This window comes from Sporothrix schenckii, assembly GCF_000961545.1.
Source record: "Sporothrix schenckii 1099-18 chromosome Unknown Cont44, whole genome shotgun sequence".
NCBI classification, from domain to species: domain Eukaryota; kingdom Fungi; phylum Ascomycota; class Sordariomycetes; order Ophiostomatales; family Ophiostomataceae; genus Sporothrix; species Sporothrix schenckii.
Genome location: NW_015971145.1, coordinates 2,357,313 through 2,383,002, shown reverse-complemented (window position 1 = coordinate 2,383,002; position 25,690 = coordinate 2,357,313). Strand labels below are relative to the sequence as shown.

At 54.7% G+C, this 25,690-nt stretch overlaps 6 protein-coding genes across 6 annotated transcripts; 2 read left to right on the top strand and 4 right to left on the bottom strand.

Annotated features, from left to right (window-relative positions):
* Positions 1-495: 495 nt before the first annotated feature.
* SPSK_08324 (uncharacterized protein) lies at positions 496-4,659 on the bottom strand (the record flags this gene model as incomplete). The annotated part of the gene is made up of 1 exon (XM_016734925.1): positions 496-4,659. One exon carries the CDS (start codon positions 4,657-4,659, stop codon positions 496-498), a length of 4,164 nt encoding a protein of 1,387 aa, XP_016587509.1.
* A 3,543-nt stretch (positions 4,660-8,202) lies between these two features.
* Positions 8,203-10,302, bottom strand: SPSK_08750 (uncharacterized protein; the record flags this gene model as incomplete). Its single annotated transcript, XM_016735338.1, has 1 exon — positions 8,203-10,302. The coding sequence occupies one exon, from the start codon at positions 10,300-10,302 to the stop codon at positions 8,203-8,205; it is 2,100 nt and encodes a 699-aa protein (XP_016587508.1).
* Positions 10,303-13,318: 3,016 nt separating this feature from the next.
* On the bottom strand, positions 13,319-14,359 carry SPSK_09527 (large subunit ribosomal protein L10e; the record flags this gene model as incomplete). Its single annotated transcript, XM_016736099.1, has 3 exons — positions 13,319-13,548; positions 13,615-13,999; positions 14,315-14,359. The coding sequence occupies 3 exons, from the start codon at positions 14,357-14,359 to the stop codon at positions 13,319-13,321; spliced, it is 660 nt and encodes a 219-aa protein (XP_016587507.1).
* A 540-nt stretch (positions 14,360-14,899) lies between these two features.
* SPSK_09818 (large subunit ribosomal protein L30e) lies at positions 14,900-15,568 on the top strand (the record flags this gene model as incomplete). Its single annotated transcript, XM_016736387.1, has 3 exons — positions 14,900-15,016; positions 15,107-15,220; positions 15,470-15,568. 3 exons carry the CDS (start codon positions 14,900-14,902, stop codon positions 15,566-15,568), a joined length of 330 nt encoding a protein of 109 aa, XP_016587506.1.
* Positions 15,569-17,705: 2,137 nt separating this feature from the next.
* Positions 17,706-20,030, top strand: SPSK_08652 (M protein, serotype 2.1 precursor; the record flags this gene model as incomplete). The annotated part of the gene is made up of 2 exons (XM_016735243.1): positions 17,706-18,423; positions 18,490-20,030. 2 exons carry the CDS (start codon positions 17,706-17,708, stop codon positions 20,028-20,030), a joined length of 2,259 nt encoding a protein of 752 aa, XP_016587505.1.
* A 1,174-nt stretch (positions 20,031-21,204) lies between these two features.
* On the bottom strand, positions 21,205-22,115 carry SPSK_09649 (translation initiation factor 1A; the record flags this gene model as incomplete). Its single annotated transcript, XM_016736221.1, has 5 exons — positions 21,205-21,353; positions 21,519-21,628; positions 21,736-21,850; positions 21,943-22,021; positions 22,095-22,115. The coding sequence occupies 5 exons, from the start codon at positions 22,113-22,115 to the stop codon at positions 21,205-21,207; spliced, it is 474 nt and encodes a 157-aa protein (XP_016587504.1).
* Positions 22,116-25,690: the final 3,575 nt, after the last annotated feature.

Genomic DNA, 25,690 nt, shown 5'->3' with positions numbered 1-25,690 from the left:
GTTCTGCCTAGTCAGACGCCAATAGCCAGGATTGGCTGAGAAAGGAGGATAATAATAATAATAATAATAAAATGAAAAGTAAAAGACGAGTGGTACATTAAAGAAACATGTAAACATAAAAACGTATACAGAGAGTCCAGACACACTAACCACCCACTCTTTTGTGTTGGCCGAGAACCACCAAAAATAAAAGACCAAACACCAGGCAGTGAAACGCCTCTTCGAAAGCAAATAAAATCAAACGCTGACCCACGGGCCATCATTAGGTCCCTTGACGCACCGGCCATCAATCCACAAAAAATTTTAAATACACAACTGAGAACAAAACGAGCTGCAAGCGCAAAACAAACAAGCAACGCACACCCCCCGGAAACATATATGTTGGGACAAATCGGACAAAGGAAAATGGTTGTATAAAGAGCGTGTAAACGAGGCCGAAATGCAAGGCTCCTTGTAGTAAGAATGAGTAGAAAGATATGTGTCGTCTAGATTGTATCACAGGTTTGTATCGTCGCCGTCTTCGTGAATGTGAAAGCCAATGTCCGTGTCGCCATCATTGTCACGCTTGATGGTCGTGTCTGGCCCAAGCGGCTGTACGGTGTTGGTCTTAACCAGCCGCCATGGTCGCCGTGTGCTGGGGTACTCGCTCGGTTGGCTACTCACGTCTGAGTGGTGCTCTTCTTCTTGCGCCGTTTGCTGCGGCTGTTGCTGCTCTTGCCCATCTTGCCGTTGCTGCTGTTCTTCAGCGCTGTTGTCCTCAAACAACGATGGCGACAGCGGGTCTAGGTTCTCGCTGTCCGACATGCTCTCGTCTTCGTCATCATGGCTGCTTTGTGTGCCGCTAAGCTGCTGACGCCGACTGCCAAAGGTATGGCCGATGTAATCCTCATCATCATCGTCGTCCTCGTCCTCGTCGCGATCACGTTCAATACCCGGCCGCGGCTGGTCTTCCGGCAGCAGGTGTCCCTGTCGCGGGTGTCCTTGCTCTTGGAGATAGTACTGGTCATCCTGGCGACCTTGCTGGGGAGAGTCTCCCAGTCTAAGCACATCTTGCTCGTCTTCGTATACTTCAATGTCGTCATCCTCGTCATCATCCTCGTCATCATCCTCGTTGATCTCGTCGCCGTCTTGCGTCATGGGGAAGTCAAAGTCGTCGACATCGTCGCTGTCGTAGGCAGCCATAATCATATCCTCGTCATCGTAATACTGCTGCGCGCCGTTCCCCAGGCCCAGAACAGAGGGCATGGGACCCCGGCTGCCGTGCCGGCTGTTCCGCAAATACCATTGCTCGTTCTCGTGGCGGTGGACTCGCTGCCGCTTGCGCCGGCCGCCTCCACTAGCAATGGATGACACTGATGTCGGCGGGTGGTCTGCACCGGCGGTTGTGCTGAACGGTGTCGCGTAGGCAAACGGGCTCGTCCCGCGGACGCGCTGTGCTGCCGGCTGGTGCTGCTGGCGGTGCTGACGCATATCCTGCTCGAGGTGTTGTTGCTCATCGGCTGGGATGGCCCACATGGCAGTAGGGCCCGGGCCTGGTGTGACGCTTGGGCTTCGGCTGTACCGCGGCGTGTTACGGGGCCAGAACTCGCCGAAGCTCGGGGAGCGTGAGCTGCGACGCCGGCTGCGCTTGTTGACGCCGGCGGACATGGGAGGCGCCACAGAAGGAGCAGCAGCAGCGTGGTTGCTGCCTGCCGAATGAATACGGCGTCTGCTGACAGCACCAGAAGATGCACCCCGCATCATAAAAGGGCTTGCCCGCTGATGTGATACAGGCACCGACGTGGTGCGAATGGGAGGTGGAATACGACGAGTACCAGATGCCAATGACGACGGGAAGAATGGCGATAGAGACCGACGCAGCGTCGTGGGCGCTGAGGGGCCGCCATTTCCGGGCGCCGTCTGGAGTCGATGCTGTTGCTGCGGAGGGCGATGCTGCATAGGCGACTGCGCAATAGTAAAGAACTGCTCAGACGATCCAGAGGTACCGATGGATACAGAATGAGACCGACCGGGTGCGGTGACAGGCACAGGCACAGCAGCAGGCCCCGCCGTTGATGGATACGAAGCACGGTGGGCAGTCGGCCCCCGTGCATGTCGTACCGGTGTTGTGCCACGACTGAATGGAGAGGGTGACGGGCGGCCCATGCGACTGGAGGACATGAGGGGCGAGGAGGCTGACGAAGACGAGTTGGAGGTCGACGTTGTTGGTGGTTCGTCTAGCTTGCTGTTCCATGCCCAGCATGCATCGTCAATACCGAAATCGTTGTCGCCAAGATCCACCTGAACCTGAGGCAATTCGCGCAGCTGCTGCCATGACCACCCGTTGTTATACGCCCGGCGCGTCTGCAAGTATGCATCAGGCTGCGTGACATAGAGACGGTGCTTGCCACCCGATGCCTTCATGATGACACTGGCAATCATAAATCTGGCATCCCAAATGGCAGGTGTCAACATCTCCGAGCGCGTGAGGAACCGCAGGCGTGAGTCCTTATGCACCTTACGCAAAGGAACCCACGGCTGCTGCAGGGCCAGGAACTGTGACGTGGCAGACGACGTGACACGGCGTTCGCGCCGGGCCTCTGCAGTATCGTTGGCGCGCATGTGTCGCAGAATAGGACCAAAAGCTGTGGCCATGGCCGTCTGCAGGCTGCGAGCATCGGCGCCACGCACCGTTAACGTCTGCACGAGGCCGCGGCTGCGCAGGCGACGGTCGATATTCCGACCTGGTATGCAGGCTCTAGGCAGCAGCCGGGGCGTATCCGCACGTTGGGCGGGTGTCGTCCATTCGTCGTCTCCATCAGCGTTGCCGCTGCTGGAAGACACTGCGCCGGTTTGTCTTCGTTGTGCCGCTGCAGCCGCCGCCACGGCCTCGGTCGCGCCAAACTGAACGGCTTCCACCCAGACTCCTTTGAGTGGGAAGGGTAGGAAGACAACTTCGAGCAGCCATGGCCGTGAAATTGAGGGAAGCGCTTGCTGCTGGAGGAGACTGACACGCTCTTGGAGCGCTTGGAGCTGACTCAAGACAGCGGGATCTGTGACGGCGGTCGGCCTCGACATGCGGCTGTTCATGCTGGTGGTCGTCGACAATGGGGCGCCAGATGTGGAAGCAGATACCACGCTACTCGCCGTCACAGTGGCCGCATCGTTGTCGTTGTTAACTTGCCTTTCAACCTCGTCCAAGCGCGACTCGAGTTCGGTCACGCGCAGGTCCGTCTGATCGGCGCGCTCGATGCACTCTTCGTGCGCCTGGTGAGCTACAAAGGATGCTGATACGGATGATGCAGACGCAGAAAAAGACGGGTTTTCAAGCTTGTTGAGACGCGTTTCATGCGCCTGGACAGCATTCGTCAAACTTTCAGGCCCGAGAGGACGAAACGCTGAGGTGGATGAATGCTGCTCAGACGGTTGTCGGGGAGGTGACCCAGGCAAGGCTGGAAGTGACACGGCTTGAGTGAGTGTTTGCAGGCCCTTGCCAGCAAAAGGCCGCATATACCGTATCTGACTCGTGTAGGATGTAGTGGTCGTGGTAGATGGTGGTGGCTGTTGAGAAGGCGGCAGTAGGCCAGCATGGGGATTTGAGGTTGGGTTGGACTCTGCAGCAGCTGGAGGAGCCTCGCCTCGTGCAGATAAGTTGTAAGGACCCCAGCTAAGTGTGTCCGGGATAGAGTAATCAGCTGGAGGTCCGGCAATGGAGGCAGCACCCGATAATGGAGCTGCCAGTGCTGGACGGACCGGAGTGGACTCCGAGGTTGCCTTGGGTGCCTCAAGCGCCTCCTCGTCTTCCATTGCCACTTCGTCTTCTCCCATCTCGGCAGCAGCGTCTACCATGGTCAAGGCGCGGCTCTCTCGCGCGGCGTCGGTGATCATGGCGACAAAGGATGAGTCCAAGTGAACAGGAACGTCAGAGGGAAATCCAAAGGAGATATCTGGCAAGGACTGGTCGTCGCTCTTCACTTCCTGGCGGCTGCTATCTTCAACCAAGTCCCGGGAGGTGCTCAGAGGCACTAATGGTGGACGTGGCTGCTCGTTCTCTTGTCCAAGAAAGGGGGTTGGGGATGTCGGTAGAACGAGTTGTGGTGTAGATGATTTTACGGATGCAGACAAAGGTGCTCCAGTGGGCGCTGCGGCGGTAGTAAAAAATGATGTAGTGATCGATGCCCGGTCCAATGATGAATCGCCGTTGGGGGTGTGATCGTGGAAACAGGCATGATGTGAGCACATGCACCAGCCAGTCTGGCTGGTATCCAATCCGGCAAGACTTCCATTGAAAAACTTGTTGGCCGGGGTGACGGCTCCAGCGCCAAAGCTCGGTGTCATGGGCGTAGCGGCAATGCTATTGTTGGCTCGGCTCCAAAAGCGGCGGCAGCCGCAGTGAGCACCACTGGATCCATGGCTCAAGTCGACATAGTTGCAAGGTCCATCGGGAAGGCGTGGCGAAGATTGAGGTTGGGGGTCTAGTAGTTGCGGTGGCTCCTGCTGCTGCTGCTGCTGCTGGTGTTGTAGTGGCACAAGCTGACCATCGTTTGCAGGCGGCGGCCGTGCTGCACTGTCGTCGTATATGTCAAAAACAAAGGACGAGGGCACAGCGGGATCCTGGACATTGTTATTGGACGACAAGGCGGCAACGGCAGCAGTGGCGTCGAAGGAAGTCGCGGCCATTGGCAGCTCCGGCGGAGATCATCTCCGGGAGACAGCCGTACTATCACAGCAAGTGCGGGGCCGGCGGTGTTGCCTAGGTTAGTGGCCGGGTAACAGCCGCTAACAACAAAGAAACGCAGTTCAACGGACAGCGGTCTACCACCAAGCGGCACGGGCTGTGGCGCGTCCGAAATTTAGGAACGGCAGATCAAGACAGATGTCGGTCGCGCAGAAGGATAGTCGTGGGAACTTCTCAATGTAGAGCATATATTGGAGGGGGTTGGGGCGAGACAAGGTGCCGTTTGCGTCGGTGTTGTGGTAGGACGAAGAGCTCGTGGAGAGCTCACAAGCAGGATCTGGCACAGGGCATGGCACTGTGATACGACAAAGCGGTCAATCCAAGGGGCCGTCCAAAGTGAGGAAGGCCAGCTGCGGCCGAAACGGCGGCCGTGATGGCAGCCTCAGGTGTCAAATCTCGAGGATGGGGGAATAGGGATCGTATCATCGAGTCGGCCGCCGAACGGGCCAACAAGATACGAGAAGCCGGACGGGAACTGGCCAGTCTAATCCAGTCACAGAGGAAGAAAGCAGGCGCAGGCGAGAGCGCGGAAAAGGTCGAAAAGGACCTTGAGGAGAGGGCAGGTGGCGGACGAGGGCTGGTAAATATGTAAATATATATATTCGTAATGATATCGAGATGCGAGAGGCACGAGGCAGCGTTTCTGGAAGCTGGTCACAAGGACAAGGTGCATTGGCAAAATTGGTGCGTGAACAAGACAAGAATAGGAATGTTAGGGTTCGGGGGGCAATGAGAAATGGCGAAAAGGCTGGGATGTCAGCCTGGTTTCTTGAAAATTGAAGACGAGGATTGACGAGGTCAGGAGAAGATGCGGGATGAAAGTGGGAGAAAGGCAGGTACGGCCAAAAGTGTAAAAGCACATTAACGATTGTGCACTGCAAGACATCGGACAAGACACGGGCAGGCAAGTCTTTGAGGAAGGAACGGGGGGAGGGTGGGCAGGAGGGGATGGGAGAAAGCAGGTACTCGGACAGGGGGGTGTTGTGGGTACATGGCAAGGGCGCAGGTGGTGTTGACGAGCAGCTGCTGCAAAACCCGGGCAAGAGGTATTGGGTGGGCTATAGAGAGGGAAGGAGCTACGAACACGACGAGGAAGGGGCGCTCGAGACAGGCGCGTTGAGGACAGTGGAGAGCAGAGGAGGTTCTAGGACCAAGCCGCCCGCTAGGTAAAAAGGCTCGGGCAGTAGTTCGCTGGCGAGCCTGCGGAGAGGAGAAGACTCCAGAAAAGAGCCGGAGAGGCAGAGACAAGACCGCCGCGTGCGCAGAACAACAGGCAAACCCGGTCGAGGTGGTGTGGAGTCGTGGAGCTGAGGTCGTGGATGTTACAGAGGTCCCGAGCACACCAGAACGGGAAAGAGCACAGCAGCACGGAGTCTGCAGATCTGACGGAACACCAGAAATAAAGGGAAAGAGCGAGAACGAAACGACACTACGCCTCTTTTGCCCGCAATACCGCCATGCCGCAACTTGGGCGCCTGCACACCTCTTACGCCTGCTCGCCTGCCGCAAGTTTGTGAGTGTCGTGCCCGCGGTGCGGGCGACGTGCTAGGCAGCAAGCAGTCTGACAGGAAGGGCGGACGCATGCGACCCTATGTCCCTGTGCTGTGGGGTGGCAGGAAAAGGCTGAGGGCACTCCCCTCCATCGCTGCTTCCATGTCGCAGCTTGACACACCGTAGACGGCCCTTTTGGGCGAATCGTAGAGAACCAACAGGAAGGGAAAGAACGAGGCATGCCGGCCGGCACCGATTCTTTCCCCGGCTGCCGCTCTTTCCATTGACTTCATTTCTCTTCTTTCTCGTCGTTTCTCGACCATTTTCTCTCACCATTTGTTCGCATGACCACTTCCAACCCCTGCCCTTCTCACTTGGTCGCCAGTGTGGTATTTTCCATTAACACCCCCTGGTCAAAACCACTTTAGCACCGAATTAGCCTCGCGGCCCAGCGCGTGCTCCACGCGTTTTGGCGCAAGCGACAGCCAATGAGCGTTCGGCACACGTGCCAGCGTGGGCTCTGGGCTCCTCTGTTCTCTCACTCTTTTTCTTTGTTCTTTGGGTTCGAACACGTCTGAAGCAGATCTTTGTTAGGCTCCGTAAACAAACAAACGGGAGCGCTGTGCAGCTGTTATTCGTCGGTTCCCAGATGGCTTACACCACGCCGTTTTTGCGAACCATCTCGGCGAATGAGACGACGCATCGTCTCGTCTTTTCTTGTCAATGTTATTGTCTTGGAAGCGCCAGCCCCTATTTTCTTCTTTGTTCTCTACGTGTTTGTTGTGAGGCCTTTTCTCTTTGCATTTACCAAAGCGCGACATCAAGGGATAAAGTGGTTGTCGTACTCAGTAAAAAGACCACGACTAGGCCGAGATGAGGGAAAAAAAGGACAGGGGAACACGGCAATCAAGACACAGAACAGAGACCATCCCTTGGCTTGAAATGCCCGGTCCCCTCATTCAGATCGATACGAGTACGTCGCCGTTCACACCCGGAGCTGGACTGTCTCACAAATGAAGTTGAAAAGGCGTCCGCCAATGCCCATCGAGCTAGCGTCTCTGGGACGATCCTTCCTGCCGTCCCGCCGAGCAACAACGAACGCTCCTTCCTCGTCCTGTGCACTGTGCAAGTGCACTGCTGTCCACGCCATCCCATCTTTCCCGCTGCCGTTCTGCCGTGACCATATATTCCTGGCCAAACATTTTGCTCACAAATGGCCGTCTTACTTGGCATCCCCAGGCACACCGTACCCTCCTTGCCACGCCCCATGCCCAATGCCCGAGTTTACAAAGTAATACTTGCAGCTTGTGGCCAACGAACCGCCTGGTTGTCCGACCTGCGTCGTGCGTTGCGTCATGACCGTCGTCAAAACATGTGCAGAGGAGGAGCACGGCGTACGCAGTACGGTGCATGGTATCAAGACCAGCTTGAAGCGGCTTATGCATTTGCCCGTACACCACTGTCCGAGACTTGTGCACACCTACATAGTTCAGATACCCCACGAGCTCTCGATGCTCACTCCATAGCCCCCGATTATCGCAGACGAGGCTGCCAAAAGGCCACGTCTTGGGACATTTACGCCCAATCGGTTTTAAATTTCCGACGGCATCGGCCGCCTCACAGCATGATGGATTACGATGCACAATTCTGCACGCCTTGCCTAAGTTTGTATGCATTGTATCCAGATTGGCCGAGTATATAACGTGAGGAGATGTGCCCGTTAAATGACGAAAGAAATCAAAAAAAAGATAAAACACAATCTGATGAAAGAGTGGCGGATAATGAAAATGTGACGAAAGGATGAAATAGACAAGAAACAAAATACTACATGACAAGAACGCCCATGACATGCAATTCCAGCAATCATGAATCGAAATGAAAGAAAACTGACAGAAAAAAGGAGATCGGGGTGAAAGAAGAGACGGCGCGAAAACGAAACGTCGCCAGCGCACAGCCGCCTGATAGCGCTAGAAACGATCCTATGCTCTGCTGCCTTACACCTCGCCCCAGCTGCCCATAGGGCCTGCAGACGCAATCATCGATCCAGTCCCAATCGATCCTCCAATATCCCAGTAGTGCCGCGACGAATGCCGCGACGACATGCTACTACGCCGCGCCGACCGCCGCGTGCTCTGACTGGCACACGACGTCGCCGTTCCGTGGCCGTGACCGTGGCGCAGGATCGGGCTCGATGGCGCCGCTAAACCGCCCGCGGTGTTCATGTTGCGGAACGCAGGCATGGGCGGCCGCCGCTCGCCAGTCTGGCGCGCACCCGACGCACCCCGACCGACCAGCGGGTGGTGCTGACGCACGCGAGCCACCTTGGCCGCGGCCTCCTGCGAGCTCATGGTGATCGAGCCACTACCCCCGGTACTGTGGCCGTGATGTGCGAGGTGGTGGAGGTGGTGGCGGTGGGCATGATTGTTTCCCGACCCTGATCCCGAAAAGAAGCGCGAACGCAGGTAGCGGAACACGAGCTTGATATCGAGGTCCTGCTCCCACTCCTCCTGGGTGAAAGCCTGTGCGGCCGTTGGCGTCGTCGACGTAGAGTTTGCTGTAGCACTGCCAGCGGTAGGTGGCGTAGTGTTGTTTTCTGTCGTCTGACCAGGGATGTCCATCGGTTGTGCTTGGTAGATGGTGGGCTTGAAGTGGGGAAGCGAAGCCGTAGTCCCGGTCGGAGTGATATCGCTGGTTCTCTTCTCACCAGAGGCCTCGGCCGACCCCTGTTCGCTCCGGAGGACGCGATTCGCAGGTGTGGTTGTCTCGGGGATCACCGGCAGGCCAGCGTATGGCAGGGGCATCTGCTGCACGCGGGTGAAGGTCGAAAACGCGCCCGGATGCGAGCTGATGTGCGAATGCACAAACAAGCCCAGCTCCTTGGCAATGCGCTCGAGCATGCGCAGCTGCCAAGATGACGAGTCGTCACCATAGGCGCCAACATCCGTCGAGTCTACGCCGAGAGCACCTGCTTCCAACAGAGGGTTGGATGCACGGGGCGTTGAGGATAGGTCCATCTCATCGGCTTGTTCCTCGTCGGCCGAGATATCTTCGCCGAAGAGGACAGACAGAACGCGGTCATCGATGCCCATGACTTCAAGCATAAACCTGCGTGTAATTCGAGTCCACAGACCTTCTTCGCTTGGACCATCGCCATCTTCTCCTGCTGCCTTGCGAAGCTTCGTGAGACGGTCGTCTTCCTCCTGGTCGTGCCAGTTGGTACTCGTCTCCACCTGCGCGGTCCTGTCTGCAGCAACAGCATCGGGCGAGAGGGTCGCGTTGGCTGCAGCACCGCTCACCCGACTTCGTCGTGCAGAGAGCTCGGACCCGCGCCGCCGGCGAGTCTCCTTCTGAATCTCTTCGAGAAGGACGCGGCTGTGCTCTAGCCGCCAGGCCTCAATACGCCGTGTCCGCTCAATATCCTCTGTGAATTCATCGTCGGCCTGCAGCTGCGCCAGGTCCAAAGACGCACGGCGCCGCTTTGGGACCCGCCGTGGGTTGAACTGCTCGAATGAGTAGAGGTGTTCTTGGACTGCAGCACTCAAGCCAGTGGTGTTGCCTAACCGGAAAGTGCCGAGACCATCATGCGTCGGAAGGTTTACAGTCGTGGTGGCAGTGGCTGCCAAAGCTTGCTGTGCCAGGTTTTGTTGTGTAGTAGGGCGGAAATCGGGGAGGTGGCTGTCGAGGCTGTCGAGCTCGGCGTCGTCTTCGGCGTCGGGCCGGGCATCGTCGCTCATGACAGCCTCATCGAAGTTGGACTGGGAGCGTGCTGATGTGAGGAGGGGGAGGCGGAGATTGGCTGGCCTCGCAACGGCTGATTGCGCTCGCGAGGATGCATAATCAGAGTGTTCGAGGCTACGTAAACTACCCAGGTCACTCAGCCGTGAACGGCCGGCTGTTTGCTGTGAGGATTCCTGGAGCGAGTCCAGAGCGGATGATGTCGTCTCTGTGTCCGCGTTCGGCGAGAAGAGCACCCATGTTTGCGAACCCTCGAGGGCGGCGGGAAGTACAGTGGAGACGCGGTTGTCATCTCGTTCTTGCGACTCCTGGCGTGGAGGCCGTTGAAGGGCCTGCCGCGTGGGCTGATGGAAAGCCATGGGGAATGCAGTTCAAAGACAAAAGCGGCGAAAGTGATTAGAGGGTAAGGAAGAGTGCCGTCGTCGCCCACGCTCCAATGTCAAAGCAAAATGGGAAGATGGCCCCAGGTCTCGTGCCAGCAATCAGCGATAGGAGGTGGGTGTTATCGTAACGAGGATCCCGAATGCGGGCGTGCTAGCGGGGGACTAGAGGAACAAAGTGGGCAATAGTAGACCAGAAGACGCGACAGGACGGGTTGTCAGCGTAATTTCGAGGACAAGCCCGAGAAGCGGATTGACGTGATCGATGTGGGCGATGCGAACGTTCGAGCGTATATTTGTCGATGCTGATGACCAGCGGCTGGGTCTCGTGGGCGTGTAACACGTTGCGCAAAGGATTCCGGGCGTAAGCGACAGAGGCGATAACAGACTGATAATAAGAAAGGCGGGCCGCCCGCTATCAAGTCAATCGAATAACCGTCGGCTGGTTAATTACGACGTAAGACACCCTCACGAGAGCCGCGCGAGACCATGCGTGGATCGAAGCCAGAAACGAGGGAGAGCGTGCCAGACGAGGGATGTGGGACAATGCAGAAGAAAAGGAGTTGATCGGGCTCGTGTGACGAGGAGTCGGAAGGGAGGTTGACCGCCCTCAACAAAAGAGGGGGCGCGCGATAAGGCAGTCCAGCCAAGCGACGTCAGAGGCTGGTCGAAAGACGCGAGTACTTGACGCTGCGGGAGAGAAGAGATGTTGTCAAAAAAGGGGCGATACTAACGAAGGGACGAGAAAAAGCAAAATACCAAGAAGGCACGAAAGACATTTAAAAGGGCAAGGACGGGAAAGGAAATGACCGTTAGATCTGTTGGGGGAAGGAGGCCAAGTCCCGCGATGACAGCAGATCAGCAGTGGGTGACAACTAATGTCAGAACTCCACACTGGCGGGCAGGAGCGATGGCCGACGTCTCACGCCGTTCACTGTTTCTTCCAAGTCTCTCACTTGTCACGCCAGGAGGGCAGGAATGTCTAGCGACAATTGGGCGGGCTAGAAAAGGGGGGCCTGCAGGAGCCGGAAGGAGTGAGGCTGGCTGGTTTGCTGGGTCCTCTGCTGGTCCGAAGTGACCGCGAACCAGGGCAGTCAATATTGGCAGTGTATTGGAGGGTGTGGCCCCTGGGCTGACCTGCAGCCGTGGCTTCGTGCTCTGACGACAGAGATTCGTATTTTGCTTAATGTCGACGGTTGTCCAGTAATTAACCTAAGATTCACGCTACAGCAGTAGTGCATCGTATACTCTGACTGAACTGGGCTGAAAGCAGCCACTGAGGGAAAGACGGGCCAAAAGGAAAACGGAAGAAAAGGGCTGTGTCTGACTGACTCCCACCCTCCTTTCCCGTCTACGACGTGCGCCCTTTTGCGATTACTATCCTGCAGTTCCGAGAGTTCAACCAACTTGGCAGCCGCAGACGCAAAGTGGTGGGCATTCGACGATGCAATTTTGGCACCTTTTTTCTTACGTATTTACATCCCGAAGCCGTTGTACCTTTGGGTGCTCTCACCTCGCGTCGCTCCATTATCGGTCCTTCGTATATCGCTGCTTCGATTTACGTTTAAATCTCACATAATTCCCCTCAGCTTATGGTAAACACTGGCAGCTTCGTAACAACGAAGCAAACCCCGACTGGTTTTGCGTTCGCTCGGACAATCGTAAAAAACCCTGAAACTTGTTCTCAGGGCCTATTATTGCGATACCAGTGAAAGAACGGTCCAGCCCAGGCGTGTTCTTGGCCAAAGGTGGCAGAGGTCCTCGAAGTGGTCTGGCTGGGGGCCAAAGGACCGATAGCCGTCGCCAGCATTCAGCAGGTCTCTAAAATGGCGCCATAAATCGCAAATTTGGGGGGCCAAACCCGTCATAGCTTACCGGAAACTCGCGCCACAGCGTCCTCTGGTCCTGTCGCTATCTTACCAGGCCGAATGCCAGCCAATAAGTGAACAAAGCGCCAATCCATTTCTCCAGTTTAGTTACCAGTTTGACACGCTGTGAGCACATCCCGCCGTTCTCTTGTTCGCTCCGTCTTCCCTCATTCAACGCGTGACACCTTTCCGTATGTGCCGTCGTTTTCTACGGCGTCACTCACGTCGGTGATCGACAATGTTGCAAGCTATCGTCCAGCTGAATATTAACGAGTGCACGATTGAATTGAGACACCGTCTGTTCACCTGTGGGATAAAGGTTAATGTGATGCCCAAAGATATGGCGAGGAAGTGCCCGCCATATGCCCCTCACAGGACTCCAATGACGCCAAAAGACGCCACATAAAGATCACCTGGTCACGTTCGCTTTCGTTGGGGAATCTAAAACAAAGTAGCCTACGACGTACGTAGACAGGCGACCAAGTGCGCAAGCCCACAAGAGAGGAGAAGAGCAAGGAGAAGAAAGCGATCGGCATGGGCAGTCAGGAGGGTGAGCCACAGCCACTGAAAGCGAAACGTACCGTTTGAAATCCATGGCAATAGATTTATAATGTACCCTCCAAAGCTGGCCATACAACTTGTCTACAGTGGTGGCCATATGAGTTGGTGTTCTACGGCTACAAATTGCTGTTTTAGGCTCATGATATGATTTTTATCACGGCACATTGCATATATTGGTTGAATCGTGGGTCAATTTCTTATTCGTCTCTTCCTAATTCTGTTTCTCGGGTTCGTGACGTTAGAGCCGTGCTCATACAGCATTCGTGCCGCCGGTGAGCATCGCAAGCGTGCCCAGGTAAACTCGGGCAGTGTGCCACACATTGTGCTTGTAACAGCGCTCCGGCAGAGCATGTTCTCCTCTCTTGACAAGAAAAGAAACCCACAGCCAACCCACACGTCGTCTCCGCGTGTGCTAAAATAGAATAGATGAACCAAAAAAGAAGACCACCAAGCGCCGCTCTGTGCCCGCGCGAGGGTGTGATTGTACCACCCTGGCATTTTATCGATCAACAGGGAAATACAACGAAAAATGCAAACAATTCAGTCTCTCAACTCCTCCAACCACTTTATGCGGAGAAGGCGTCGGGGAACTGCTTGATGTTCGCAGCCAGGTTGCCCTTGTTGCTCAGGAACTGGACGTAGGCACCGTCCACCCGGACGCGGCCAGCAGCCTTCTTCTCCTGGTACTCCTCGCGGCGGAGGGGCGTGAAGCCCCAGTTCTTGGAGATGATAATCTTCTGGCGGCCGGGGAACTTGTACTGGGAGCGGCGGAGAGCCTCGAGAGCGAAAGCGCGGTCTGTGAAGCGGGTTAGTAATAGGCCAAATCAAGGATGCTGGAGTGTTCTTGGACATGAAGACATACTAGAGTCACGAGTGCGGACACTCAGGATGATCTGGCCGATGTTGACACGGGCGACAGTGCCGTTGGGCTTGCCCCAGGCACCACGCATACCGGTCTGCAGACGATCGGCACCAGCGCACGACAGCATCTTGTTGATACGGACGACGTGGTACGGATGAGCGCGGACGCGCAGGTGGAAACCCTCCTTGCCGGCAGTCTTGACGAGGTACTTGTTGGCGCAAATACGGGCGGCCTCGAGGGCCTCGGAGCTCAGCTGCTCATACTCGTTGGACACGAGGTGGATGCAGAGGGGGAAGTCGTCGACGGTGGCGCGCTTGCGGCCCAGGTCGAAGATGCGAATCTTCGGGTCGGGGACACCGCGGTTGAAGCGGGACTTGGGGTACGGCTAGATGAAGCACGCCGTTAGTACCTTGTTTGCTTGCGATGAAAACGACAAAACCATTTATATTCCTCCGCTCTCCGAATGATTCTTCCCATATCTTGAGACGACCACCAACCCCGGAACGAACACAAACGAGCCTAGGCAGCCGAAATGATATTTTCGTGCAAAACGATAACCAAAACAGCAATTCAGAATGCGAAGTCGCCTAGCGGTCGCTCGTTCTCGTCGTCGTCTTCGTCCTAGGATCGTGGGTCGATGACTTCCTCCTCTTCCCTTTGACTTCCTTTCCTTCGCTCGATCTTCCTTTCACGAACGCACCTTGTTCTTGCAGTACCGGTAGCAACGGGCGGGACGGCGAGCCATTGTGTCGGATGTTTGTCAATTTGTCGTTAAGTGTTGTTGTGATTGGGGTTGTCGTTGAGGGTTGGCGATCCAAAGGCTGATCGAGAGGTGTTTTTAAGAGAACAAGAAAATAAGCGGCGGGCGACGAAATTTCCCTTTGGGTGGCTTCAGTTCGCCTCACTAGCTGATTTCAAAGCAAATCGGCTTACTAGAGGAAGGTTCGCCCATTTTCCCGACTTTTGTCAGGCTCGGCTGGCGAGTGACTCCTTCCTTTGTGGCAGGGGCCAAAATAAAGTGGGTCGTTTAGGTCTTTCTTGCCCTTGGGTGACTCCTCCACGAAAACCGGAAAAATAGGTGTCCCACTCTTGTCCACCTAACGATTTTACTCATTTTTACTCATATTTTTTTCCGTGCATGCCATTCTTGCGCTGGCGCTAGCGATGGGGAGAGAAATTTTGTAGTTTGTCTCGACCAAAAGTTCTGTCGTCTCGTTCTTCTTTCCTCTCGACACCCACGACACTTACCGACAACAACCCATACATTTCGTCGACAACCGTTGCAATGGCCCCCAAGAAGAACAAGAAGGACGCCAACTCCATCAACTCGCGCCTTGCGCTTGTGATGAAGTCCGGCAAGGTCACCATGGGCTACAAGAGCACCCTCAAGTCGCTCCGCAGCGTACGTTTCTGATCCCGCGATGCTTGCCACGATGCGCTTCTTCGACCGTCAAAGAGTCGAGCAGACTGCTAACACGACTCTCTACTGCAGGGCAAGGCCAAGCTGGTCCTGATCTCCTCCAACACCAGCCCCCTCCGCAAGTCTGAGCTCGAGTACTACAGCATGCTGAGCAAGACCAACGTCCACCACTTCTCGGGCAACAACGTGCGTTTATCCTCTTCCCCGATTCCGTTTTTCTGAGATGCCACCTCTGGTGCCACCCCTTCTCTCCAGTAGACGGCCCAGACAGAAGCCGGTCACGGTTCTGCGTTTTACAAAGCTGAATTGCGGTGCCCCCGTCTCGCCTGTGCGTGACCGGTGGTCTGGGCCTGCCCTGCGAAGAAGTTGCACTCTACTGTGACTTTGGAGGGTATATTTCGTATAGCTAACCCGTACGTTTTCCCCTTTGTATAGATCGAGCTTGGCACTGCTTGCGGTAAGCTCTTCCGCTGCTCCACCATGGCCGTCCTGGACCCCGGTGACTCGGACATCCTGGCCGACCAGCAGGCTTAAGCAGGCAATCATACACAAAAAGCCAATCAAAACAACACCATGGGACTTGCGGCAAACGCGATGAGGATGGTTTTATGAATGAACATTATAAAAATTCCAAAATACAAAATTTTGCCATGTTCCTTGACGGAATGGTTGCTTTTTGGGAGGCATCAAACGGCGTTCAGGAAAAGAAAGTCCACGACTATTATGTGTCAAGGACAGTGATCTATTATACCAAAGAAACAAAATAGCCTTCAGAACAAGCCACTGTCCCCAACTTAATCGTGTGTTCGGTGTGATGCCAAGTGAAGTATCAATTAACGCCGTGTAAATGCATATATCGCATATGCTTATAAGCGATAGTGTGTACCTTGTTCCTAATAACACGTGCGAGAATGTGCAACGGACGACATCATGTGAGCAACTCATCCACGGTTATGAACACACCTGTCAACCATATACGACAGTTCGACATACAATGCTTCTGAAATGTGCCGAACGGGGATTGGCGACTGCCTAGCCTCTGTCAAGCGCTTCAAAAAGACTGCTGGGATGCGCCAGCGATCAGCGCTTTTCCGCATGAATGTCCTAATTGTCGTCGCAATCTCCCGCTCATTGCTCCATTTTGGGATGGCCGCCGCCTCATGTTCTTTCGTGTTTCTAGACGTTTCATTGGCACAGGGGTAGGGTTTCTGGGCTGGACCCAGTTGCAGATGCGTGTCCCGATTCCCTCATCGGGCACGGAAGATTGCAGTCGTGCTTCCATTCAGCGACGCGCGAGCATCGCAACATGGTGGAGGCGCGTTCCGTTTTAGGAAGCCGGGCGCAGGCCCAGCGAGATGATCAAAACAGAACATGAACCGGTGCAGAAAACGGCTGTTTTGTCGCCTATTTGATAGCATGTGCAGCCGTTAACAAGACAAAACGCTCGTCCGCACCTGATTGACACATAAGGCAACAAACTTGCAAGGGCAAAAAGTATCTACTCCGTACGCCGTCCGATGGAGCGCAGTCGTCAACAGCGATCCCGCCACTTGGAACCAACTCCATGCGAAATGCATATATGTATTCAACCTATGTCGCACTTGCACAAAGGCAACACTATCGACGCATACAGGCTCCAGGATCAGTAAATGAGTTCACTGGTAGTGTCAGACGCGTAGCAACCAGCGCATTCCTCAACGCCTGCCTCATCAGCCTCCCACTGGCCGTTCTGTCTAATGTTCCAATATGGTCCTGCGCGCTCGTTTCTCTGCGCTCCAGCTGGCCGGCCACAAAGATGTGCCTTCGTCGTGACAAAGCACCATTGTCGAATCACGCCGCTGTCTGTTGTTCGTCGCTGCCGTCTATATGTATCTCCTGTGGTGGCCGTCTATGTCGTAATTTCTTACCAGACAGAAACCACAGGGCGCCTTGTCTCGTCGTGCGCCAATACTGGAAAGGACAACATACCACATCCTGCAAGTAAGATACTTCTCCCAAATAACAATGTGGGTTTCCAGAGCGACTTCCCCACTGGACCTTCTCCGCCGTGCAACCATTTGCTCTTTCACCCATTCTCTTCATTTTCCTTCCAGAATTAGCGTTGGAAATACGCAAAGTTTGTCAGGACTGCTCCGCCTAGCTATTGCATTGTGTTCTTGACTGCACCTTCCCTGTGCCGTTGGGCTGTCCCGTACCTCCTTCCTGCCAGGGCCGTAATTAGCACTTGGCCTCCGAAACGCGACGCCAGGGGTTGTTGGTCCTTCCTTGCCGTGCTAAACAGCTAGACTACCAGCAATACCGCGAAGCCCAGGCCCCTGCAAACGATCACCTTCCCATTTCCCCTGTGCTTCAACATTCGCTCCTTCCTGCTCCTTTTCTCACGAGCCACGACACGCACAGCTTCTTGTTTTCCAATATTGTCGATTTCTCCTCTTCTACTTCAGAAGTGGCTGTGACTCGTCACTCCGTTGACTTTCCGAACTGTTCTGCCTTTGTCAAGAGTCAACCCCTTCCTCGCACCTTGAAGCGTAGCGCTCCCCTATTCGACGAACGCCCGCATTTCCCTCTTGTTTACTCCACATTCGTCTTCAACTTGGCGCCTCTGCAGCTCGACGCCGCTGAAGAAACGACAAATCAGCAAAGAGCGGTCAACACGAAGAGGACACAACGAATGGACAGGACAACGGCGGAAACCAAGAAACACACGACAAACCCACACGGAAACACCATGTCAACGCCGACAGCAAAACGGCCACCGGCTGGGAGCCGCGACTCGCCAACTGCGTCGCCCTCCAGACAGCCGCGCGCTTCGACGCCCAGCAGCGGCGACCGAACCGGCACCGGCACGGCCACGCCAACGAGCAGTGTCGGACGCACACGCTCAGTGCGGTCCAGCACCCTCGTGTCGGCTCGGGCGGCGGCGGCCCAGCGGCGTGAGTCGCTGCTGAGCAACTCGAAAACTGCGCCGTCGCCTGGTGCCGACACTGCATCCAATACAGAGGCTGAAGAGGCCGCGCGGGCGGAGACCCTGGCCCTTCTTGACGATCTTAAGGAGCGGCTGAGCAAGGCGGAGGGCGCGACCGAGCAGTACCAGAGACAGAACGACGTGCTGCAGGCACGGCTAGACGAGGTGGTCAAGGAGCACTCGAAGCTGGAGGAGCGCGTGCACGAGTACGACGAGCAGGCGGAGACGCTCAAAAACGAGAAACGCGAGATGGCACGCCAGATCCAGCAGATGGAGACGATTTATGAGGCTGAGCGCAGCGCCATGACCCGCGAAAAGGAGGATATGAGCAATCGCGAGGAGGAAAAGGAGCGCATTATCCAGCGCCTCAAGGACAGCTTGGCGCAGCGCAACGCCGACGACGAGGGCCGGCCCTCGAGAATAAGTGAGTGATTGTTCAAAGAGTGCCTCTCATAGCCGTCTCTCTCTCCCCCATTCTAACACTCTCCAGCAAGCAACAGCTCGCCCGGCGTAGACAGTGGCAGCTTCGCCCCGCCCTCGTCTCTCCACCGCAGCGACTCGCGCAACAACTCAAAGCTCCTGCTCCAGAAAGACAAGCTGATCGAGTCGTTGCGCCTCGAACTGGCCGAGGCCCAGATCAAACTCGTTGAATCCGAGAACCAGGGCGGCGGCCGCCTGCATGAGGTCGAGCGGCAGCTGATGGAAGCGCGCATGGCCAACGCCCGCCTCATGGAGGACAATGAGAGCTACCAGCTGCTTCTGCAGGAAAAGACGCTCAAGGGTGACTTTGGCATGGCTGACTTTGGGTTCGGCGGCGGCCTTGGTCTCATCAGCAACACAGGTGGTACGCACAGCCGGCCACGCTCCTCAAACGAGGATGCCCTGAATGCACTTGAAGGACGCGCGGTTGGCGGATCCAGCTTGGCAGACGAGCTGAACGATGCGGCCGGCAGCGACAGCGATGAGGCCGGGGCTGCAAGTGGCGCCGTGACCAACGGCACAGACGGCGTTCCTGTCGAAGGCCAGCGCCGGTTGGAGGCCGAGCTCAAGTCGCTCCAGGACCAGAACAAGGCGTTGACGTTGTACATTAACAAGATCATCGAGCGCCTGCTGGAACACCAGGACTACCAGTACATCCTCGACAAATCTACAGACGGGAAGCAGCCACTGCCGCCAGCGGGCGCTACGGCCACAAGCGCAAATACGGACAAGGAGCTACCCCCGCCGCCTCCACCAAAGCCGCAGCAAACAACACCACAGCCCAGCGCCATCCAGTCCTTCCTCCAGCGCACCAAATCGATCACCTCCCGTTCATCGGAGCCGGCAGCAGCTGCAGGTGCAGCAGCCAAGCGTCCTCGCCCTGTGTCCTACATGCCCGAGGCGGTTATGAGCAATCCAGACACCGCGCCCTCGATTCCCATCTCCCTAACCCGCACCACCAGCATGCGACGGCCCATACGACCCATGAGCGAACAGTTCACCGGCGCGGGCGGCGGCGGCACCTCTGCTGCCTCTGTCGTGAACGCCATGTACAAGGGTGGCGGTGTTGACGGTCCTCTGTCACCCGGCCTGCGTAGCTCACAATTCTTTGGCAGCGGTACGTACGCCGTGTCCAGTGGTGGTGCCGGTGCAGGATCCGGAAGCGGCGCTCGCTCACCTGGCGGGAACGGCGCTAGCGGAAACTTCCCCGGCATGCGAAGTGAAACGTCCAGCGTCTCGGGCGATTCAGCGTCTGGCGAGCGGGCCAGCGGCGGCACCGGCAGTGACACGTCGCCGCCACAGTCGTCATCAAACAACCAGAACAGCCCGCCGCGTCCTGTCCACGAGAAAACGGCCTTTACGGGCTCCAAGCCACGGCCCCTGCGACTGGTCCAGGAAAACACAGACAGCGTCACGCCGACCGCTAACAAGCGCGCAAGCTGGATGGGCTGGTGGGGAAAGAAGGAAGACGGGTCCGCTGCGGCACCCGGCGGAAACGGCACACCGACGCTGACTGGCATGCCCACCACGGCGGAACCGATTCAGGAGTAGAGCACTCTTTATCTTTCGCTGCTTCCCACGTAGCATTGGAGTCGTCAAGCCGACATGATACTCCGCGTTGTTTTCTTTTCTTTTCTTCCATTCATGCCCCTCTTTTGCACAACTGGTTGGATACCCTTTTTTTATATCGTGACTGAGAGTATGGACGTAGTTTCGCCTACGATTCTTCTGAGAAGCTCTGTCATGAACCTTTCTAACCGTCTTCTTAACTCTCATCATTTATTTATTTTCGCTTCTTCTCTTTTACTAGTTTTTATTCTGTTTACGAGGTATGAGACGGAACGTGGTCGGTTTCTTGGGAGGCTCATTTTACTTTGGACTTTGTATATGACGAACGAAACAATAAAGAAAAATAACACCACTGCAGAATATCACAATGAGATGTAAAATGGCGACTACCGACAGACTGTAATTATGTTACATATCGTTTTTCAAAATGTACGTAACTCACTTCTTACGTCGCATATCAATCTGAGTGAAGACAACAATGACTATCATTTCAAGTCCAATGGTTTTTTTAAATACATATATAATAACGAAACCGCATTGTCCTTTCCTGACCACAAAGCAATGTCCGCTTGCCAAAGCAAAGGAAGGGCAATAAAATTGCAGGCAACTAAAAAAAAAGACGAACATCTGTAATGCCAAACCCAAAAAGGACAAAAATATTACACAGGTCCGAGAGCGAATAAAGGCCATGTATTGAAGTGATATTCTTCCATTTCTGTTCAGTTTCTGTTCATCGTTACTAGTCGTAAGCTTTTTATATCTCCCGACCCCCGTGCTTGACGCGGCCCCAGCTTGTAAAGAAAGAAGATCAGGAGAGGCAGGATATGCCCCCTCCGAGCAACTGTTCTGCTTCGAAGCTGCCTGCGAGCTAGAACCAGAAGGTTCGCGCTGCTCTTGTCATGGCTTCCATCCAAGCGGGATCGTTTGCGGGACGGCACTGCACTTTGTCGTCCTTCCCTGTAGTAATTTTTGTAGGGCCCAGGTCGACGACCCTCCCTCATCGTTTGAATGGGGGGACGGTCGTGGTGGCCGCTGTTGACGAGTTGATCAAAATATTCCTTTTTTATCCATAGACTGCAAAGGTTCGCAGCCTCCACGTTCTGTTGTACTGATAAACGACTCTTGTCTTCCGTTTCTCCTATAAGAGGGAAAGGGATTAGATGTCGTCGATGGCGATATCGCCAGCGTTGCCGCCCTCGTCGCTGCTCTCGTCACGCTCCTCGTCGAACTCGAAGCCAACGTCGCCCTCACCGCCGTCGCCGTAGGTGTCGGTCTCGTTGATCTTGGCGTGCTCGGGAAGCTCGCCTATGGATGTTAGTTACACGTGTGCATGTGTATGTATTATGTATGCATGTATGCATGCACGGTTGTGTTGATGTGGAGACGATGAGCACACGACCCAAACAGGCCAGCACCATGCCCCGCATGAACAACAACAAGGACAACAGCAGAATCGCAGGTTGAACGCACCATAGGCCTTGAGGTTACGGGCCTCCTCAGAAGAGTACTTGAGGATCACGTCGCCCTTGCCGTCCTGGAACTCGCGAAGGGACAGGAGAATCACGTCGCCGGTGTTGATCCTAAATTGTGGCACGGTTAGAAACGCGTCCTGCTTCCCCGCTTTAACCCCGGACAAGAGTCAAAACAGAGTGGTAGGCTTCATGGAATTCGGTGTGCACAAACTTACCAAACCTTCTTGCGAAGCTTGCCGCGGATCGACGCCAGGCGCATGGTGCCGCTGTCGTCGAAGGCGCGGGCCTCCAGACGGCCGTTGCCGAGCATCTTGATAACCTGGGCATACTCTGCGGACGAGTCAGCAGAGGTTCCTGACTGCCAAAGAGGAGAACGGTGTCCCTCCTTGGCATCATCCTATCCTCTTGTGGTCGTCACGTACCTTGGCCCTCCTCCTTGAAGATGAGTTCGCGCTTGTCCTTGTCGCTCTCGTTCTTACCCCGCCGCCGGTTTTTACCTCCCTAGAAAGCGAAACGGTTAGCCGCAAGATTCGGACACTGGCTGGAAATGTGAGCAGATGGAGAAGAAACGCACCTTTCCCTTGTTCTTCGGCATGTTGACTGTTCGTGGTAATCAACGCTGTCTGTGTGCGGTCGGTTTGGCGATGATTTCGTTCTCCCAAGTGGAGGGATATAGGAAGAAACGATGTTCCTAAGAAAAAGCACTTAAATAGTGGCTTTTGCTGGCTTTGGACTGGCTGTCTCGGCTGGTGTTTAAAAAAATAAATAAGAGCAGAGCAAAAATGGGAGAGAGGCGGGTGGCGATTGGCTAAGGCCGCGATGACACACAGTCCACAAATAGAGGGGTTGTGTTTTAAAATCTGCCCAGTGTGCCTTCTGTTTTCGTCACTTTGTTGCCCTGTCGCTCCTTTTAAACAAAGAGCAACAATGCGCCCCGATGGGCTCCTGCCTTGCACTCCTCCTGTTTCTAAGACAAGAGCCATTCCTTCCATATGCCATCGCAAGGCTCTCCTTGTCTCTTTCTTCGTAACTCATGTGAAAGGCCATGACTGCAATCTTGGCCTCACATTCTGACCCCACCAAACACTGAGGGAGGGGAAGGAAGCGACATCAACCGCAATGTACGAATTACGCGCGAGGGCGACATGATGGTTGCAGGCCAATCGTGCCTGTGATTGTTGCTCTTGGCGCCTGTAGACAGCTGGTTCAGGGCTATGGCCTGCCCCTGACCACTGTATTTTCATGCTTAGGGCATTCGATAAACGTTCACGTGATGATGACAAAGCCTTCATCACGTGCAGTTACCGGCGTCGTCAAATTTGGTTGTTAGTGGCGAAGACTACAGTGTATGTCAACAGAAGAGCAAAGACTCAACATCCAACAGTACTCGTGTTGCTAGTATTTCTCGCCCGTCAGCTGTCGTTGTGACTAAATATCAGCCTTTATAAGACGAGCTTCTCGGGTGCTTAAAAGTCTTTTCCTAGTTTAATGCCAATATGGCAAATGTGTCAACAAATGGGTTCTGTTGCTGAGTTGTGAGGCAATCGCGAAGCTGCCCAAGCCATCTCGGTCGCGGTGCAGATGTCCTTGTAGTCACAGGCGTAACACGAACCCGGTGGGCAAGCCTTGGGATTCGCGATATGTATGCGTTGGTGGCACATGTATAGTCACAGAGTGCGGAAATCGACGAGGCAATACATCTTAACAAAGTAACTGACGTGTTGCTTCCAAAAATACATCGTCATCGGCTGGCCTGGCCTTGTTCAACGTCTTATGCTGTGACCGGTTCGGCTGAAGGCGATGCGCAGAATGGTCACACAGAAGAGAAAGTCGAAGAAAGAACCGCCCAGAAGACGAAAACTTCTCTACCGCAGATTTTTCAAGACAATGCTGTCAAAATCCGTAAATGGCGGGAGGCTCGCAATTCGCCAAGTGTCTTTGTTGGACATTGTTTACGTCGCATTATGATGTCGAGCTAGAAAGTCATTGCATGTCACGTTCTTGCTACGGAACTCCGCCGCACCATTTTGAGACTACGTATGAAAGACACGCCAGAGTTGATAGAAAATGTGCTTCGAGAACGCCTTAGCAAGCAGAACCGGCTATTCTCTTGTATGATGCGTTGGTCATATTGTGCCACGTCGCCACCTGTGAGAGGCTGAAACCAGCCGTGCCTGCAGTGTAGACTCTGGTGAACTCTCTGCCCTCCCATCGTCAAGCACGAGTGTTTCCTCTCCTCTCAGTCTGTCCATTGAGCAGCTTCCCATCCGTTCATGGTGATGTCGGTGTCTTTTGATGGGCTGACCGCCTCCTCCTCCTAAGAGGTTTAAATTTTACTGCTGCATCGCTGTCGTGTTCATTTAATTATCTCAAATTCCCTCCCCGATTTTCTCTTTCTCTTTTTGTTGCGACGGTCGGCAAGTCGCGGACCCGTAAGACGTACGATAGGTTGTAACTCCATACCTTGCAAGCCCATATCATGAACTCCCCTAATACGAAATAGAGAGCATGTTTCTGTATTCGGCGGTTGCATCCGACAAGGGGCGAATCTGAGCCTGTCACCGTTTTGCTGCGAATCTGGATAGGCAACAGTCAACGGTGCAGTTCACAAAAAAGCGCGCACCAGAATTGGTAGGCTGTCACTCTCTGTCCCTCCGTTTTCATAAATACGCCTTGCAAGATTAAGCTATGTCCATGACTTCGTCCCGTTCATCTCAAGAAGCACACCGAAGGGGCAAGCTTCTAGATGGGATATGGGGTATGTACTGTGTGTGTTGCCAGTAACACGCGCTTATGCCTTAAATGACACTGCGTACATGTCGAGAATTGTGTTAACTTGTTGGAGGATAAAAGTGGTCACATACATCGCACATGAGGGTGAGAAACCCTGTGAGAAATGTATGGCCAACCACTTTCCCAACAAAAAGCGGCGAGACAAACAAACACGTCCCTCCTCGAAAGCAATTTTACCACCACCTCGATTCGGCAATGTACTCATGTGGTCAATTTGCAACAGGGAAGCGGTGAGTATTATTCTCCGTCGGTCGTTCCAGTAATTGGGACAAGCCGAGACAAGGGACAGGGAAATAGCAAGGTGAAAGTGGAGCCGGCAACGTGGAAGAAAAAACCACAACAACAAGGAGCGGTCCGGTAGAGCAAATGGAACAAGCGGAAAAAGAAAAGAGAAGGGAGACAGATAAACAACAGCCCAGTGACAATGGAATTCGGGACCAGAGGACGGGAAAGCGACAGGGGTGCACCCCCCCCCCCAAAAAAATAGTGGTCAGCTGCTCACTGTCACGAGAAAACCACAGCAGACAACAGTATTCGCTAGTAAAATGGAGAAAAGAGCGCCAGGGACAGTGTAATTACAACAAAACAGATCAGTCAGGCTCGTCGGGCTAAGATCAACAGCAAACGTCCTCGAAACAGCTGGAAGCAGAAAGACCTCCTTTTGCAAGTGCGATTGAAAGAGAGAAACAAGGGAGAAAAAAAAAATCCAAAAGAGGTTGGAATCTGCGGTCAACCGTTGGTACAGAGGTTCTTGCCAAAGGTACCGAATGATGCCATATAAAATACGTCGGAATAAAAGTACTGTGCTGCTCTGCCGATGTAGCAGGCAGGAACCAGCCCTGCACTAAGATTAGCGGATTCCGGGGGTTCCTTCTGGAAGGCTGCATGCGATACGTGGACTCGGTGGTCTTGTCTGCGGCGCCAGGGGGTTGGAATACGAAAGACTTTTTTAAAAAGAGTCCATAAACGTGAAAACCTTTTCGACAGGGCGACGTTTGGAGACGGATATAAACGCCCCCGAAAAAACCTCTCACCGACAGCGTTCATTACGGAACAGACGGCGCAATTTGGCCCATTTGGCCCATTTGCGCACTGCGACAGGGGGGAAGGAAGGCAAAAAACAAGGGAAGGACCGAGTCGATGACGGCATTATTCCCAGTCCGTTGCGCTGACCGTGCATGTGCATACGTCCTAGATTATTATCCTGTCTCTGCGCCTGCCGTTCGTCGTTCTTTCCGTGCTCTGAAAATTTACCCTTCTTTCTCCTTGCCGTTTTGTGCCGTCGAGATGGGGAAGGGACGACAGGCTGCTTTGCGCAAGGGAGGGAGGGGCGGACGGAGTGAGGAAGCCAAAGAGTGTGTTTGGTTGGGTTTGTTT